Consider the following 18691-nt stretch of genomic DNA (forward strand, 5'->3'; position numbering starts at 1 on the left):
ATATTTGTGTAACGTGATATTCTATCCGGTTAACCGCGGAGAGGGAAAAAACTATGTAGAAATGAATGTAATGCTGTGGCTTACCTTTAGGTGACAGCGCTGGTTTTGCACAAAGATTTAGCATCATGCAGAGCATCTTGTTTTGTTTCAAAACAAGTCTGAGAATGCAACTGATTTTTCAACTTTTTTTCATAATTCAGTGGTTGAGATGTAAATAAAGTCATTCAGATTGGTTTGATGTGAAAAGGTTCACTTGTAGAGAATCTTACTGACTGAGATTTCTTTACAGTGGTGGCGATAGGAACCAGGGGTCCCGATGTCTACAATGTAATTATAGCAACTTCATTTACTAAAAAAACACCAGTGAATCTACATGTTTCTTCTAAGTTTTTATTCGTAATGTTGATTATGGCAAAATAGTGGTCAATCTGAAAAAATAAGATTTCTTTGAGGACTACTTTGCCTTACAACACCCTTCTTGTATCCTGCCGCCACGAATGGATTAAAATAAATTGTTTAAAATACATTTAGACCAAAACTTTATCACAAAACTACTGTATTGAAAAATACTGGCCCATATCGTGGAAAACTAAGAAGTCTCCCAGTTTAGCCCCACCCATTCACGCTGAAATTATAAGGAGTGTTTCAACCTGGACTGCTTTTTGAAAGGCAGCCTATCAGGGATAAAGAAGACAAAAATGAAAAATGGTCATATCAAAATTAATTATGACTGTTTTGGTACACATAAACATTAATAAAATACAAGAAAATGTGGGATATGGGCCATGTAAAGCAGGGCAAGCACTAAACTGTGCCGGGGTCGTCCAGGACCAGGGTTGGGAAACGCTGCAACAGACCACCATTTAATTTATGACTATATCTGTCAAGGAATGTTATGATTGGAAAGCACTACTGCTAAAGTTTGGACATGCACTCAGAGTACATTACGCAATCAGGGAATTTACACTTATGCTGACACTTAAAAAAGGTGATAACACTTAATTTAAAAAAAGTTTATTGTCATTATAAAATGGCCTTTACATTATGGGTTTTTGACTCTATGCATACCTAAGATACTGGACACCAGAAGCAATACCCATGCTGCAAACTTTCAGAAACAAATGAATAAATAAATAAAATAGAACCAAACATTTAAAAAATAATAATGCATAAAAATACACACAGGGATCACACAAAGCTGAAAAAAATGAATGAGCAAAACACCCAGAGAACAAGACACAGTTAATCATCCTAAACATGAGCTTTTGATTACATAGAACTGTATTATGTACATTAATCTATTTTTGACTGTCTTCATGTAAAGAATGAAGAAGTAATGGCTTTAGTGCAGAGCAGTCTTGTGCCCTATAATGAATAATATAGTTTTCCAAACGTTCTTTACCTTTTATGGAAGACTAAATAATAAGCATTGCACAGTGACCAAACTAAAGAGAATAATGGAATCTATACTGAACACCATCCTGTATGTGCTCACACTCGCTTTTCAACCCCCTGTCTGGTAAAAAAGCATCAGCCAAATACAGATTAGAAAGGAAATTGTGTATATCTTGTGTATATTGTATATACTGTGGATATATTATGTATATCTTGTTCAATCTTTTTTTTCTCTACATACAATCATATGGTTACCACAGCAAATGACAGAAAAAATGACAATCAAGAAACCAAAATCCTTTTGTATATTTGACAGAAGCCATAGACAACTTTGGAGAACATTTCAGTCTCTCCACTGGCTCTGCAGATGGATAGTTAGGGCGGTGTTGTGTTTGTACTCACTAGCGATGAATGATGTCTGTAAAAATGGCCGTGACGGAGTTAGATTTACTCAACTGCCGTTCCACATTTACAGTGAATGAGAGACAAGTGGAGAGAAGCAAAGATTGTAGCTGGTTCAGCCTGACACGAGGCAGCAAAGCCCAGAGAAACGCCTCTTCCTCTGCCTCACCAGCGGGTACGGAGTCAGATTCAGCAGACTGCTGTCATCTGCACACAAAGAAAAGAGCCATATGACTGGAACAAACTGTATAAAGTTAAACTACCATTATAAATAGGTACATCAATGTAGCTGTGAAGGAAACACACATATCAGTGCATATGACAAACCTTGATTCTTCAATGGCAAAGGCATGGTCTCCCTGAGTTTGCTTAGCAGATTTCGCATCTCTCGCATGTCACTAGAAGCCACGGGAAAAAAAAAAATGACACACAGTGTCATTACTGTGAAGCACCACTCTTACGAAGCATCAAAATCTACTTGAGTGCTAATAACACCCCCTTGTGGAGAATCTTCCCCCTGCTAAACGTGAATGTGACTGTGTTACAAGCCAAGTCAATGACATCTAGTAATTCAGAACTTCATGATGCAAAATGTAGAAATAAGCCAGAAATGTACATCTTGTTATGGCATATTAATTCAAATAAAAAGAGAGGCTAACATTACTAACAGTGCATGGAAACTAGTAGCCATCACATGCACTCTTAGAAATAAAAGTCACTAATTGGTTCTTGGATTTGTGCTTTAAGGTAAACTTTTTTAGGGAACCAAAAATTGTTCTTCTTTGACTCTAGAGAGCCCTTTTTGACACTTTTATTTTTAGGAATGGAGCATGACAGCATTTGCATTACAGTTGTGCATTCTGACTAACTTTTGATATTCTAATATCCATAAGAATTAATAAAAGGAAACTACATCTAACCAGTACAACACTGTATGCTGATGGAGACGCGTTGTCTTCTAGGGGTGGTTTTTCCTCTTTGGTGGACAATGGCTGATGTTAGTTTGTCAGAGAAGTATATTTTAACCTAACAATACTGTTGCTGGACCTATCATCAGCCTAGCCTATTTAGTGTTCTATCTTTGTCTTCTCCAACATGTCCTGGACTCCTGAGGGACTCCTGTTTCAGAGTGGTAATATAAAATACTTACATGCAAATATGTGCAAAACTTTCACATTTTACAGTTTTGTCAAAAAATATAAATCAGCATTTTAGTGAATTGTTGGTCTGTATATTTACTGCTTCTTTCTGTGATACAATGAAGCCAAAACCCAATTACTGATTTCAGTATTTAAAATACTGACACCTTGAACGGTTAACTGAGTACTCAAGTACCCATACACGTGCAAGAGATTTGCGTTTTCCCTCTTTGAACACTCTGAAATCAACTTGCGAAGGCCTTGCTAATTACCTGATGAGTTGAATCAGGTGTGTGTGGGGTTTTCCTCCTTTGTTTTAAAAAAAATCCCTGCACATAAGCACTGTTTTTTAAAAAAATTCCATCCACATGGACATGCAAAAACCCGCTATCAATGTGCGGTTGCAGCAGCTCACTCAACGACATCAGCGATGCCTTAGACAAACGAAAATTCTCTCTCCATTCTTCTGCAACAGCCACTTAGTTTTCAAAGTTGTCCCTCCAACCAGAGTGGGAGTGCTGGATATAGCAGTGACCTCCACAGTGTATTCTGATGCCTCTAATCTTCAATATGGCGTAAGAGTGTATGTTTATGTGTGAACATGTAACAAGTCCTGTTAGCAACGTTAAAACAAGCACCATTTTTGTGCATGTCCACCTCATGTAAACAAAGGAGATAATGGCCCACACTCTTGACCTCACAAGCAAAAAAACTCCCTGTTTGCACGACAATACTAAAAATGGAGTTGAGTTTCTGAGTATCTTCACCCTTGAAGGAGTTTTGCAAAAGGTCAGTGTTCAGTGACGTAAAACACAGTTTACGTGTGGACAAATTGCCAAAACTCATAGAAAAAGCTATGATTTCAAATTTCCCATGTACGTTTGGACAAGGCCTTGGTTTGACATGCCTGGGTCAAGCAGTTGTCTTGGATTCCACTGGTGATCAGAATCAGTTTTGAAATGTTTACAGGCTGTTCATACCTCTCTATGTTCTCGATGTCTGTGCACACAAGCCAGGACTCCTGGGGGAAGTCAACAGGTGATGATGATCTGTCCTCCAGGATTGGGACATCAGAGCTTTCATCCACCCTGCAGTCTACATTTGGCTCAGGGCAGGGCTCATTTCCTGCAGGAGGTAAAGACACAGCACGTTCTTTAATGTTTATGTGTCACAATTTCTGCAGTGTGAAATGATGTTCATGTGCTTTTACATTGTAAAAACATTTTACTGGGTTACGTATGTTATTAAAAATCTGATATTTTTGGGTTCTGTTCAGGACACACTAAATCCAGTCAGTTAAACTAGATTTGACTGTGTGCAAAACAGTGTACTGCCTTGTACATTTTCATCCTCATTTTGATGGGATTTGGATTTTTTCTAAACCCTTAAAATCTTTGTCTTATAATTCAGGTATTAATCCTAAAAGTTATTATTCAGTAATTGCAATTAATTAATTGATTTCAGCTATATGTTATACTATTTTAAATAATATGTAGTATTTACTACTATTTATACCATACTACTATGAATAACGAATATTTCTGTGATTGGGGTGCCATTTGTGTTCCACTGATAATACATCTACAAATGTGTGTGTAAAGTAGAGGAAAACAACATTAGCATAGGTAACATATTTGTAAGAAACAATGTAAGACATTGGTAAACCTGTACACAGCATTTAGAAAATAGCATTATTGACTGTCCCAGACCACCATCACTACACTTTACCCTGAAATATAATCATGACAATACTTTTTGCATTAATGTAGAAATCCATTTAACATCAAACTTAAAAAATTCCTCTTGTCAGTCAAAAATATACATTATTAAATGTATTATTATGTTAATGACATGTAGGAGATCAAGTAAAATGTTACCATATATTTATGCTTTACTACTGCAGTATAATAGTATGTCTTATATAATATGATAGTACAATAGTTTATATAATAACTATTTATATAACACACCATCGCTGTTGGAATAAAACCTCATATTTCCACTCCATTTTCACACAATGTAAATGGCAATTGGTCTTTACAAAATATATATTCCTATATTCATGTTAGGCTAGTCATGAGAGTGAGAAACTGAAGTGTGGCTCCATATACAGGCCCATAACCTTTTAAGAGGTTAAAACACCGCAAGTGAACCCACTGAAAGTTTGCCTTCAAACTAAACTGAACACATTTTCAAAGAGAACTTAATCCAAGAAAGACTAAACGTTCGGGGCTGTGCCTGTTTCCTGCACACACACACACAGCGTTCCCTTCTACTTTACTCTCTTTGTAAGATGTTAACACACTGCCATCTGCATAACATGAGTGGAGCTGAGCCCTAAGCACAACAGCTCCACAGACACAGGCCCTTGCTGCCCTCTGCTGGACACATGCGGTACTTCACCTTTCCTGTGAAGCTGCAGCACACCCAGCAAACACATCGACTTCAGCATCTCCGTGATGTACATCTCCAGACAGCACTGCAGCTGGATGAAAAGCCTGCATATTTCTGGGTGGATTTCCCCGTCCTCGGGCCTGCGGGTGCACAAACACAGAGGAGAAAGTCAGTGCACTCAGCAGCGGTTTTCGCACCGAAGGGTGGCGTTGTGTGACGGTCGCAGCAGCCTGACAGCGTAAATAGAGACACAGTCACGCAGTGCTTTTACCACGTAACCCTACAGTTTATTCTCACGTTGAGTCCTGAGGGACTCTCACCCGGAGATGACGGTGAGGCTCTGGTAGGCGGTCTGAGCCACCGCGCAGCCTTTGGTGCGAGTCTTGTGCATTTGCGCGCGCAGAGAAGGACAGTCCACTGTGATCTCTCCGATGGAGATGACCTGCTCACGGTGCAGCGCCACCAGAGTGTTGAACTCCTGCACCGTCTAAAAAATTGAGACAAAGATGCTCTCAGTGAGTCTAGTAATGCGTTACTATCATCATGTAGCTGCAGCAATAAGCACAAAGCTACACATGGGAGATGGAGATGACGCATAGACATAGAATGTATATGTGTCATTAAATGTGTGTACACACACACACACACACACACACACACACACACACACACACATATATATATATATATATATATGTGTGTGTGTGTGTGTGTGTGTAAATGATACTGGAACACTGGTCATGTACAGGCTATACACAGAGCTATAACAAGAAAGTATCTGCTGCAACAAAGGTTCTATGTAAGCCGTTTCCCGCAATAAATCTCTTCAAAGCACCACCTCGCTAATAAACACTTAAGCGTTCAGTCTATCGAGACTGCAGCCCACAGAGCGCTACGTTATGTATTCTATCCTATCTGTCATAACAAAACAACGGTCTGTCAGACATTATGCAGTCTATCAGCAGTCATTACAGTCGTGGGTGAACGCTGTGTAGGCTAAACAGGGCCGGTCTGTAGGAGCAGAGAAACACTAAACACGGCCGCTACCGTAAAGCTGCCTCAGCCGCGTTATGTGTGCGTGCGTGAGAGCGGAGGCCACCTGCTCGCTGTACCCACCATCCTGCAGTCGTCCAGGGCGCGCTGGGCTCTGCGCGTGCTCTCCGTGCTCTCGCGGCGCTCCTGCGCGGCCCTGCCCAGCTGGAAGATGCTGCCTGCGGAGCGCGGGCGCTTCTTTCGCCCGTTCGGTGCAGAACACATGCATGCGCGTGCACGAGCCAAAGCACTGCGGAGAGGGGGAAAAAAAAAGCCGCGCTGCGCGCACAGCGTCTCGAGGGCGACGACCGCGGCTTCCTCCTTTCTCTCACTCTCTCTCTCTCTCTCTCTCACTCTCTCTACTTATCTCTGTCTCTCTCTCACTCTGAGCACCCTCGACGTTTCAGCAGCGCGTGAAAGAGCGGACCAGACGCGCTCGAGCCGTCTGCATCTCTCCTCTCCGGCTCGACGAGTCACCTTCAGCCCCCGCTGCTGGAAGGCCGAGGAGAAGCGCTGTGCGCCCCGTCAGGCTGCAGCTACACTCCCACAGCAGAGCTGAGCAGAGGAAGCGCCTGCCCTCCGCCTGCCTCCTCACCCCTCCACTCCACTCCACTTCACTGCTACTGCTGCTCTGTCACAGCATTTTCTCACAAAGTTCACCAGTGAACGGACTGTTCTTTTTGTGTGTGCTTCTAAACACAGAACTATTCAGGAACAGGTGCATCTTGGCTATTGAATATGTTGCTAAGCTACAAAGCTTTTAAATTGTGCTTCTGCGCAAAGTTGGGTTAATAACTAGTTTTACTAATGTTGATGTACTTTCCTCAGTATTTCCAGGTCATAATATTTTACTTCTAAGTAAAATATGTGAGGGAAATCTGAATCATTTAGCTCCTCCGTTTATGTGTTTAATATCATCCTTACATTGGTGACAGCAACTGTGTACTTCCCTGCTGAAAACAGACCATTATAACCATTAAAATTAAAAGCTGATGGTTTTGCCTTCTAATGGAAATTGGCTCAAAGGTTACCATTAGACACTACTAGTTTCTTTAAATTCCATTAGGAAACCATCAAAAGCACCTGGAATCCGTGCCAGAAGACCTGTTAAACCATTACAGTCGTTTACACTGTGAAATCAACGTCCTCACATTACCATTAGTAACGAACACCACCAGGAACCAACAGAAACTTTCAACAGTTTCTATAACTTTTTTTTCAGCTGGGCTGTGCAGCATTTCTGCATGTACCGCTGTACCATTATTTAATTAAACTAATAATTCCTACTTGATACTAAAATATAAAATAACATATACAATGTAATAACAAAAAGGGTTTTAGGCTAAACCTTTACCTCTAAACTATTGTAAAACAATGTCTCACATCGAGCAGCAGATTCATAACAATTTCATGTAATAACTTTCTGTGAGGGAGCTTTTAGAAGCATTCAATTCTTCAGATGTCTGGTTCCCATCACTACCACTGCGAACAATTTTGAACTGGAGAACAAGCCATTTCTCATTAATTTCACATTAATTTCATTAAGTTCAATTTTGAACTCCAGAACAAGCCATTTCACATTAAAGCACTCTGGATGACTTTGTTTACATATTAACCATTTAATTCTGCAGAAGTTTTGAAAACTGGTGGAATTCCCTTTTAAGTTCCCATTCTGGTAAAAGATGGATTCACTCTGAAGTTCCCCTTCAGTTCTATGAGTAATCTAAGTACGAAAGTATTTCACCTGGCCCTCTGTACTTCTGTTCAAGTTGTTTCATGGAAAGTTGCTTTTTACTTTAACTAAAGTAACAATACTTTGACTTGAGTGCGGCTTTAGGCTAATCTACCACCTCTGCTTCGGGAATGTATATATGAAACACAACCAACATTGCTGACAATGTGGTCATACTAAGTGGTAACTCGGTAGCAAACACAAATCCCTGGTACATTAAAACATTATTTACTGATTAAAACAAACCATGAAAATTACCCACAACAGGTACATTTTAAGCCCAATCGGAACAAAAACATTAAAAAACAGATTAAACAAATTAAAATGTTAAATCAACATTTAAATTTCAAACAGAAAAGGAATCATTTAAATAAAAGCACCTCTTTAAAATGCTGAAACTTGCCATTGCCATCTCACTGTTGACATTTTCCTCTTGATGTTCATCCAATGATACAGCCTATATATTAGCAGAAACCTTTCACAACAAATGCTACATACTTTGTATGCAAACGTTTGGGCGCCCCTGGAAATTAACATTTTTTTTCTGATTTTCTAATTGAAAATAAATCTTTACAGAGAACACGTTCTCACATTTTAATGCACAACTACAATTATTCACTGATTTTAAAATATTGGAAAAAATAAAACAAAAAGTGGCCCGTGCGAAGGTTACAGCACATTTTATATTTTCTTTTTTCCAAGAAACTTGAAAAGACCTTATGCACTAATATTTGAAAAGAAAATATATTTTTAATAAAATATATTAAAGTTTTCTCCTTGTAGATGATGTGTTAACTTCTATTCACTTAGAGAATCAACAAAGCATGTAATCTGACCAGGGGTGTTCAAACCTGTACATACACAATTAAAGACACATACATACACAGCTTCTACAGTAACATCTTCATAGCTAAAATGAGGCACTTAAAGAGAAAACAGTTCTAGTTTGTGCATCTCTGATTCAACTGTGCACTCCTTAAATCAGAAAAGAAAGAAGTAAAAAAGGCCACAAAAGAGGATGAAAGCCAGCACCCAGTGAAAAGAGTAGATCGAGACGATCACTATGTCAGAGTCAAAAGGCCACCCCCGCATGTCTCCCAGTTCCAGTCCGTCTAGCCCAAACGCTCGGTGGGGAAATTGCCACCTGCTAGTAAAAGCCCCACGTCGCTGGAACCCTGAAACAACACACAAGTAACAAAACAATGAGCATATTGTCAGAGGGAAATAAGCTATTATTTTTGTATATATTTATTGTTAGAAACAATAAAAGTAAATGAGTGTAAAACTGCAGACCCCATAAAATGCGGAAACGCTTTGGGCAGCTGGGCAGGGGCCACTTCGAATAGTTTGTCTTCTGGAAAGTCTCTTTTCTTGAAAGATATTCTTTAGGGAAATAAGTCCTGGTGGTTTGGTGGAGCTCTGAAACACAAGCACAATTTTGCAATGTGCATTACACTCAATTAACTATGATATCAATTTACTAGAAGGAAGACAAAAAACGGTTTAAAAAAAACAACACAAATATAAAATTAAGAACAAAAATGCTTATTATGAGTAATACTTGTTTCCTGTTTTCATGTTTAATAAGCCAGAACTGATGATCTTAAAAACTGATTTAGAACAAACAGGATTTCTCAGACACAGATTAAGCCTAAGCCTAGACTAAACAGAACTTGCAAAGATGTATCATTGGCACAGCAGTTTAATCCCAAACTAGACTTAATGCTTTTCTGGGAAGCTGACCCTTATTGTATTTGTAATCCCAGACTCAGTCTTATTGTACAAGGAGAAATTAGGACATTAATTTGCTGCACTGACCTTGCTGGAAGAGCACATGTGATATGAGGGTTCTGCAGAGGGGGCAGGGGGTGCTGCTGGGCCGGTTCTTTGCCACCGTCCTCAGACAGGGCTCACAGAACACGTGGCTGCAGGGCTGGCACATGTAAGGATTGTAGTACACATCCAAACACACAGCACAAGTGTAGCCTTCTTTCTCTTCGTCATCGCTGCTCGTCAGATTCCACTTCACACTCTGAATCACAGTAGACACACACAATCAACAGTTAGGCTTTTTTTTAAAGCTGTGACTAAATAATGTGTTTTCCATTATGGACGGACTGATTAAATTGTTTGCCAACAGTATGACACAGCACATTTTTATTTTTCAGGAAAAAACTTAGCACTATTGTTGTCTCCAACAATGAGTTTTCTGTTCCACTTTGACTTCCCATCTAACAACATCAACTGCATGCAGCTAAATTATCCTTACTAAGTGGAATGACAGGGTCAGCAATGATTATCAACGTATTTATATGCCCCATCATGTCAAAAATGTGACAAACAAACAAGGATCACAATAAAAACATTTATAAATTATTACAGAACATTTATAAATTATTAAGTGATATTAGAAGCAGGGATGCAATTTTTGGCAAATTCTTTTTGACCAATAACTGATCATTATTAGCTGGTGATTAATCGTTAACTTACAAACCTAAAATTATGGACATGACCCATGACAACATCAAAAACAGCACTGCTTTTTATGGAGAAAAAGGCCTCAGGCTTTATTCTATTAAAAAATGCAACCTAACGTAGCAGATATGACTGATGTAAAGTAGTTTAATTACTTTACCACATATTCTTAGCCAAGTTAACAAACATAAATGGCCTGACTGGGGCTAGCTTGAATATGCAAAGTTTAAAAAATAATCAACAAATTCATCTGCCTACAGTTTTAAAGCTTTTTTATCATGGAACTAACTATACAAATTTTATTTGCTTGCTTGTAGGCTATACTCAGTAGTAGCTCTGCGACGTTAAAAAAATACTCAGTTGTAGCCTGCCTTAGCACTGCGTCATACAGTTAAATATCCCAACTGAATATGGATCACAATGATACTATTGTGATAATTCTGCAGGCAATAATGGTTTGCCTCAATTTACATTAATCCATTAATAAGTCCAAACATAACATAGTACTGACAAGGAAGGACTTCCATGCAGATGTTGTTCTCCTCAATGTGACATATTCTGTTACTCAACAGTACATATCCAATGTAATCTGTACTGTAATGAATTACTTGGTTGTCATACAGAGGGCAAAGTCCATGAGGCTCACCTGCTGTCATTACTTTTCTTTGTTTAGCAGTCTAAAACCCATAGCAAGGAAGATATTGTACTATCACTATTGACCTAATACCACAAGATTTTCATGTTCTACATTCCTGTGACTGTGTTCTCTATAAACTATTAAAAAACAAAATGAAACACTGGAGAAAAGTGTGTGAAACTATGGCAAACTAACAGCGAAAATGAAGTCCAAGTTCTAGTCATGAGCTCTGAAATTATATCTGGATTTGGTACAACTCCACTGTGGAACTGACCGGGGGCCAGTCAGATTGGCTGTATTAAAGAGGCATTGGGTAATGCTACATTATCACATTTGTATGGTTATCTGATTCACTAGAAGAAAAGACTATTTTGCACACTTTTCCCCAAATGGCAGGGCTGTTTTCATTACAATAGTACTGTCTGCTTAAATGATACTGTAAGTTCTTGTCAAAATCAAAAAAACATAATGACCTACTATTGCAGTGCACTGATATGACAATGACGTCACTACTGTCCCCTGAGAAAGTTCATAAATGAGTGTTTATCAACTTTTACATCAATTTTAACATTTCAGAAACTGCCACTATCTATAGTAGATGATACTGAGCCCTTGTGATTGGATATGACAATATCTCACCAGTACCTTCTCCTCAATTTGACTCTGAATCCATCGCGCTTTCTTTCTCTGCTTCCTCCTTAAGCTCTTTAAGCGATTCTTCTCTTTCTTGGTCAGGTTCTGAACAGGACTGGAGGTTGTGTGATGCATTTGTTCCTCTGTTGTTCCCGGAATGATGTTCTCTTGCTCTTGTTCCAGTTCTGTTTCCATAGAAGGCATTTCCTGCGGTGTGAAGTAAACTAGATGACCTTCTGTGTTCTCTTGATAACCTGATGTTTGAACAGGCATCTGCCTTTCGTGGGCTTCAGGACCCTCATTATCTGTTTCAAGAGACACAAGACTTTGTGGTTCTTGGCCTGAGTCCACAATAGCCACTGTCTCAGTCACATCCTCATCTACAGGGGAGATGTGGGGCAAATCAGGGGTTCTACTACAGAGAGAGATGAAAGAGGCCTCGCCATCTAAATGAGTTACTTGGGTCGCCATACTCTGAAGTTCTGTCTCAGATTTTAGCATCTGGATGACTTGGTGTAGATCCTGATTCAGGTTTGGAATTGACTCAAGGTTGCCTCTGACCTTTGGTTCTTCTAGCTCTTTTGGATTGCCCAGAAATCCTGCCTGTATTTCTGCATGTCTTCTGGCCCTGCCTGGTCTGCTCAAGTGGACAGAATGTTTTACAGCCTGATCAACACGGCTTTTGCTGAGGTGCACGGCTGAATTGTGTCCACAGGGACATTTCGGACAGTTTATGAAATTGAAACCTCCCAGACGAGCTCCACAGTACTGACAGTTCAGCTTCCCGACAGTCCAGTGAACCTGTGATAGGAGGCTTTGTTAGTCACTCTTTAAAATCTAACTTAAGCAGGTGTATAAAAGTGTTTATTAGTTTATTTATTCAATAACTGATTAAATAAATCCGTGTTAACAATCTACCAACAGGATCAACATAAACATTTTAATTTATACCAGTATATTTCAGGCAAGCTAATGAAAATTACAAGCAATGTTGAAACGCTACAGGAGGCCTGTACCTGATTAATTATTTTCAGAATCCAATCTGGCAGTGTTTCAACATCCACATGCCACACACTGCATGTGGCCATGAACTCTTTCGATGCCTGTGAAGAGACAAAGCAATATTTTCAGGATTTATGAAACCCATTGATCCATTTACCATGAACACACAGGACAGGAAGCACAGCATAATGTCAATAACTATCAATCTGTTGTTCATTCATACTTGCCCTTTCATGCTAGACCTAACTTCCACAGGGCAGCTGAACTTAGGCAGAATCTGAAGTTCAGTATAAGTTGCATAGCCTAAAGGGTTTTCCAGTTATTTTGCTCTAACCGGCACAGAGCAGCATGGGCAGGCTGAATAAATTACCGAATAATCTGTCTGCTTTGACTATAAGTGACTCCTTTACTGGATATAGCTGTAATGAGGTTGTTAAAGTAACCCAGAGAGGTGACAATAGGATCTGATGTACCATCAGTGACGACACTGGCTGCTTTCAAGTGTCATATAAAATTTGTATCATTTGTTGGCCCAATGGTTTAAAGACTGAACCTCAGGAGGGCATACAGTTTGAACCACAAGTGCTGCACTCTCTCTACAGAAAAATAGTTACTTTATTCCTTATTTAAACCACAGTATACAGTTTAAGAAAATTACAGTAAGGCACTTAATATCAATCTTTGATCATCATCACAAAAAAAGTTTCTTTAAAAGCTCTAAAGACACATTTGTTTTTAGCATGGACGTCTACCCACCAAAAGCAGGCATGTTGAATCTGCAACACATCTTCTGCATTTTCTACAACGAAGAATTGATGGTTCCTCTGCAGTCCCCACAGAGTCTGGTACTGTATCCTGTATTTAAAAATGTGAAATGTTTTACAGCCTTTGCTTTCACTCGCTTTCAATTCAGGTTTATTTGTGTAGACAATGGCACAAAGCTGCTTTACAGAAATCTAGGTTGAGACCTCTAATGAGCAAGCTGAGGGCAACTCTTACAGTTTAATTCAACCAATTTTCAAAATTTCTGCATATTTCAATTATTGAGGTGTAACCAAAATCATTCAGAGTGGTTTGATGGGAAATTGTACACTGTAGTGAAATTTACAGACTCTTTGATTTATTTCCAGTGGTGGTGGTGGGAACCAGGGTCGGGGTGACTACAACTCTAATGGAGCCATTTTATTTACTGCCCAAAACCACGAACCTACAGGTGTCTTTCTATATGTTATGCTGATAATCCTAAAGTAGTGATAAATCAAATAAAAATAACTAACTAAATAAATAAAAAAGTACTATTTTGCAGTGCCTGCTCCTCTCCATTGGATTGGATTGGATTTTAAAAGTGCGTTTTAGGCCAAATCTCTTCGTAAAACGATGTCTCGGGAATCAGGCAGCACATTTGTAACCATTTCAGGAAACAGCTTACTGTGATGGAGGTTTAGAGACATTACACGCTTCTGAATCTGTGAAGGCTGGTTTCCTTCACCACCACCACCAAAAGACTGACACAGTATTTTTCTCTAGAACTGATCTTACCAACTTAATCGTGGATCATTTTTGAGAAATCGGTGGAATCCCCCCTTTAGGTTATCCCTCTAAACACGAAATCCGTCTTTGTCAGCATCAGGTAAGACTGATCTGCATATCGGCTTCTTGCACGTTTATTTCCTGTTTTTGTTTTTCTGCGATTCGTGGTCTGTGCCCATATAAGTGGTACATTTCAAACACCAGCGAAAAGTTTTGGCTTGCAGTTTCTCAGCACCCACAGAAGCCTAACTTTGTCTCAGTAATTGTGAGCTTCAGCTGAAAAAGAAATGCACAGACACTGAATCAGCCGAATTTATGATGTATTCTGTTAAACTGGCTAACGCTAAGAGAAAACTTCTGACTGACTGACCAACGTTAGTCACCGACTGTTATTCCAGCCAAACCGTGGGCTTCTGAATCTTATTACCACAGACATGTTCAACAAAGACAACGCTTGCAATTATTAGTTAACCGGACTGTTAGCTTGCTAGCTAACCAAGCTAACTATTTAACACCGACCTTTTAAGGCGATTACTGCTAACCTAGCCAGCTGGTACTGTGGCTTTCCGGATAAATTACCTAAAAATGTCCAACCTTCAGTTAAAGTGTTCTCTCTAACTATTTACTGTCAGTGATATAATTTGATATCTTGAGTTGTAAGCAATAAAGTAAGGCCAAAGAAACAAAAATCCGCCTACCGTATGACTGGATGCCATTGTTTAGGTGATATTTTTCCAGCCCTCGTCAACACTGTAGCACTGCGGCTACCCAGCGTTAGCTTACGAGCTAAAAACAAACTACACGTTGAGTCGGGTTTGTTGTAGTTCTTGCATTCCCATGGTACGGGGGCCGCTAAGGGTCATGCGCCTAAAACTCAAAACGCGATTCTAAATTCACAGGACACATACGCTTCATAGTTAAACCATCGTGATCAGACTTTTCGGCTTAATTCGTTTATAACTGTACGGTGAATTTGTCAGTCAGCATAAAAAGACGGTGCCGGACACTTGGCCCTAAAAGTTAGGCTGCTTATTATTGATATAAGCTACGGGCTCCGTCCTAAGACGTCACAGCTTTGTGTTGATCATTAGTTAGTCTATTCATGGCCTTCATATCTATTTTCCCTTTCTTACACCTGGTGACTGTTCCTGTTAACGTTTTGTTTTCTGTATTCTTAAGTTTATGAAAGTAAGTACAGCAGGTGGCAGCAGTATCAAGGTCCAGGTAGGTGAATGCCACCAGCCACGATACTGAGTGGAGAAAGTTGAGTGATTTTCTCAAGGCACTGTGATGCTGCCTATATGTATGTGAGTAGACATCCAACTCTACAGTCATTCAGGTAGATTAAAAACATGTCCTACATCACTGATTACTCCTGATCTGCTCTCCTACAGAGTCCCAACCCACATTCCAGCACTGATGCAACTGATCCAACCAATGAACTGTGTCCTAAGTTGAGTACTTATTCTTAGTGGAATTTCACATTGTTCTCCTGGCTTATTTACTAGTACCTATTATTTTATTAAGTAGTACAGTGAGTTCAAGTAAATGTAGGACCTTTAGACACAACACAAAGCTTGCTGACCTGAAATTTATCTTGCAAACCAACAAAATTGACCTCACCTCAGTTTCACACACATTCAGTTACTACTGTCAGTTTAGATTGTATAGGCCAGGGGTCACCAGCCTTACGCACAAAGGGCCAGAGTGGCTGTAGGCTTTCATTTCAACAAAGCAGCTTCACACCTCGTTAGCTAAGCAGCTGTTTGAGGCCAACTGACTAAACAAGAGGAATCAGCTGTGCTTCTACCTACAGCCACACTGGCCATTTGCAGAACAGATTGGTGACCCCTGACTTAGGCTATGCTAATGTAATAACTGAATAAGTGAAGCACAGTAATCACATATTTTCTGTTGCGAATTTCCAACATCATCTTAAAGTTGGCTGACAGTCTCAGAAGACCCTCCTCATTGTACCACTGTAATTTTGGATCAAATAGTGTCTACCTTGCATCTGAAGTGGAGTACATATGCACATATTCTAAGTGGCAGTACACTTTAATCACCTGCATGTTCTATTAGTATGGTATTCAAGAAAATGTTGAGCTTTTCAGAGTATAGCAGTGCTTGTAAACTTTGGGAACATCCATACATGCAAAAACATTGTATTTTAATAAGACATTTTGGTAAAACACAGATGTAGCATAATAATCGTATGGTCTGTTGTCCGCCATCTTCGACCTGACTGATTGCCAGAAGCCCCTCTAAACCACTGAAATTCTGGGATTATTCCAGTGTTTGCATTCTTTGGATTTTGACTGGTTGTGCTACAGAATCTGGGTACTTTTCTTCCATTTCTTGATGAATTTTAACGTTTGGGGCACACAAGTCGTTGTGCAGTATTGCTTTAGAGTTTTTTTTCTTTAGAAATGTGCAACTCCTCAGTACAGCCAAAGTCTTCTGAAGACATTCTTTACACTGTTTAAGTTATCTTTTGTTGTCAAAGTACTGTAAAGTGTACCGTATTGTCTCTTTAAAAATAATGTGGGAAACTATAAGTGAAATGACAGAAATATCATCAATACACTTCAAATGTGAATACTTTAATTTTCTTAACGAAATAACAACTGACAATTTTGGTCCTGCCAATCATTTTTCAGACAAATCACATCTATAACGTGGCTTCTCCTAAACTGTAATCATTCACTTGCCACTCACATGCAACTGAATTTTCCAACAGTTACTCAGTAACTTTAATGAAGGCGTAACTCTACCACACTTTACATAACCGTATAATTGAAAAGCATGTTTTTTGTGGACTTTAGAGAAATGTCTATTCAATGAGATTTCAATCTATTTGGTAAAATTCTTTCTCTAGCCAAAAGCTAGTTTGTGTGTGTGTGTACATACACAGATCAGGTTCTTCAGGGGTCAGGACCTCCATGGACCCTCACAGAGCAGGTACTATTTGGGTGGTGGATCATTCTCAGCACTGTAGTAACACTGATGTGGTGGTGGTGTGTTAGTGTGTGTTGTGCTGGTCTGAGTGGATCAGACACAGCAGTGCTGCTGGAGTTTTTAAACACCTCAATGTCACTGCTGGACTGAGAATAGTCTACCTCCTCCTACCTACCCCTTCATCCTGTGACCACTGATGAAGGACTAGAGGATGACCAACGCAAACTGTGCAGCAGCAGATGAGCTACTGTCTCTGACTTTACATCTACAAGTTGGACTGACAAGGTAGGAGTGTATAGAGTGGACAGTGAGTGGACACAGTGTTTTAAAACTCCAGCAGCACTGCTGTGTCTGATCCACAGCGCAACACACACTAACACACTACCACCACATCAGTGTTACTGCAGTGCTGAGAATGATCCACCGCCCAAATAGTACCTGCTCTGTGAGGGTCCATGGGGGTCCTGACCACTGAAGAACAGAGTAAAAGGGGGCTAACAAAGTATGCAGGGAAACAGATGGACTACAGTCTGCAACTGTAGAACTACAAAATGCACCTATATAGTAAGTGGATCTGATAAAATGGACAACCAGCGTAGAAACGGGGAAGTGGTCATAATGTTATGGCTGATTGGTGTATATGTGCATGTGTATCATATGTATGCATTTGCATATCTAAATGTAATATCTTGCCAAACAAATGATCTGTATTATGACCTGGATGCGATTTGAGTAGGTTGAGAGAAGTTTGGGTGTATTTACAGTGGGTTGAGAGAAGTTTGGGTGTATTTACAGTGGGTTGAGAGAGGTTTGGGTGTATTTACAGTGGGTTGGGAGAAGTTTGGGTGTATTTACAGGGGGTTGAGAGAAGTTTGGGTGTATTTACAGTGGGTTGAGAGACGTTTGGGTGTATTTACAGTGGGTTGAGAGAAGTTTGGGTGTATTTACAGTGGGTTGAGAGACGTTTTGGGTCTATTTACAGAAATAGTTTGGGTGACTTTTAACTTCCAGTGTTTGTTAGCATCGCTAGCCTCATAGCTCCAGTACTAAACTAAAAAAACGGAATATGGACACCAAACATGTCTTAGCTGACCAACTGCTTTTGGGGTAAGTGGAAAACCGTGTGAATTTGATTTTTCACCAAACTATTCAATGTCTTTCCTTAACTTATAACTTCCAACCAAGAAATTTCATTTCAGAATTTCATTTGGAGGAAAAACATGACACCAAAACAAATGTCCCAAGGGGTATTTAATAAAATGTTTAACAATATTTTTGCAGTGTGACAGATGATGGCAGATTCTGCAGGAAGGAGCAGTGCTAGTACACATATACTCTACACTCTTAAAAAAGGTGGTTCTT

At 39.6% G+C, this 18691-nt stretch overlaps 2 protein-coding genes across 3 annotated transcripts in view; both read right to left on the reverse strand.

Moving 5' to 3' along the window:
* Positions 1-6494, reverse strand: part of c6 (complement component 6) — a 30864-nt gene extending 24370 nt beyond the window's left edge. Inside the window, exons 1-6 of the mRNA XM_036588886.1 lie at positions 6447-6494; positions 5651-5817; positions 5340-5470; positions 3917-4061; positions 2125-2195; positions 1923-2004 (exon numbers count right to left, since the gene is read on the reverse strand). Coding sequence (XP_036444779.1) covers positions 1923-2004; positions 2125-2195; positions 3917-4061; positions 5340-5470; positions 5651-5817; positions 6447-6449 — 599 coding nt within the window. The 5' untranslated portion in view covers positions 6450-6494. The remainder of the gene's footprint in view (positions 1-1922; positions 2005-2124; positions 2196-3916; positions 4062-5339; positions 5471-5650; positions 5818-6446) is intronic.
* Positions 6495-8306: 1812 nt separating this feature from the next.
* rnf180 (ring finger protein 180) lies at positions 8307-15268 on the reverse strand. Of its 2 annotated transcripts, XM_036588856.1 has the most exons (8): positions 15070-15268; positions 14381-14647; positions 13598-13696; positions 12856-12942; positions 11852-12640; positions 9913-10126; positions 9388-9513; positions 8307-9269 (listed from the first exon to the last, which is right to left on the reverse strand). In XM_036588856.1, exons 4-8 carry the CDS (start codon positions 12925-12927, stop codon positions 9076-9078), a joined length of 1395 nt encoding a protein of 464 aa, XP_036444749.1. In that variant the 5' UTR covers positions 12928-12942; positions 13598-13696; positions 14381-14647; positions 15070-15268; the 3' UTR covers positions 8307-9075. The 2 variants fall into 2 exon arrangements, with proteins under 2 accessions (XP_036444749.1, XP_036444748.1); XM_036588855.1 differs by lacking the exon at positions 14381-14647 and having other exon boundaries at positions 15070-15266.
* Positions 15269-18691: the final 3423 nt, after the last annotated feature.

The sequence above is a fragment of the Colossoma macropomum genome, unplaced genomic scaffold (assembly GCF_904425465.1).
Source record: "Colossoma macropomum unplaced genomic scaffold, Colossoma_macropomum, whole genome shotgun sequence".
In the NCBI taxonomy this organism is placed as follows: Eukaryota; Metazoa; Chordata; class Actinopteri; order Characiformes; family Serrasalmidae; genus Colossoma; species Colossoma macropomum.

Bases quoted from the DNA above. Each gene is read 5' to 3' on its own strand.
- rnf180 (XM_036588855.1), bottom strand. The intron at 12,641-12,855 runs GTACAGGCCTCC...CTCCTATCACAG, and splicing joins TTCTGAAAATAATTAATCAG to GTTCACTGGACTGTCGGGAA. The intron at 9,270-9,387 runs GTCTGCAGTTTT...GTGTTGTTTCAG, and splicing joins GCGTTTCCGCATTTTATGGG to GGTTCCAGCGACGTGGGGCT.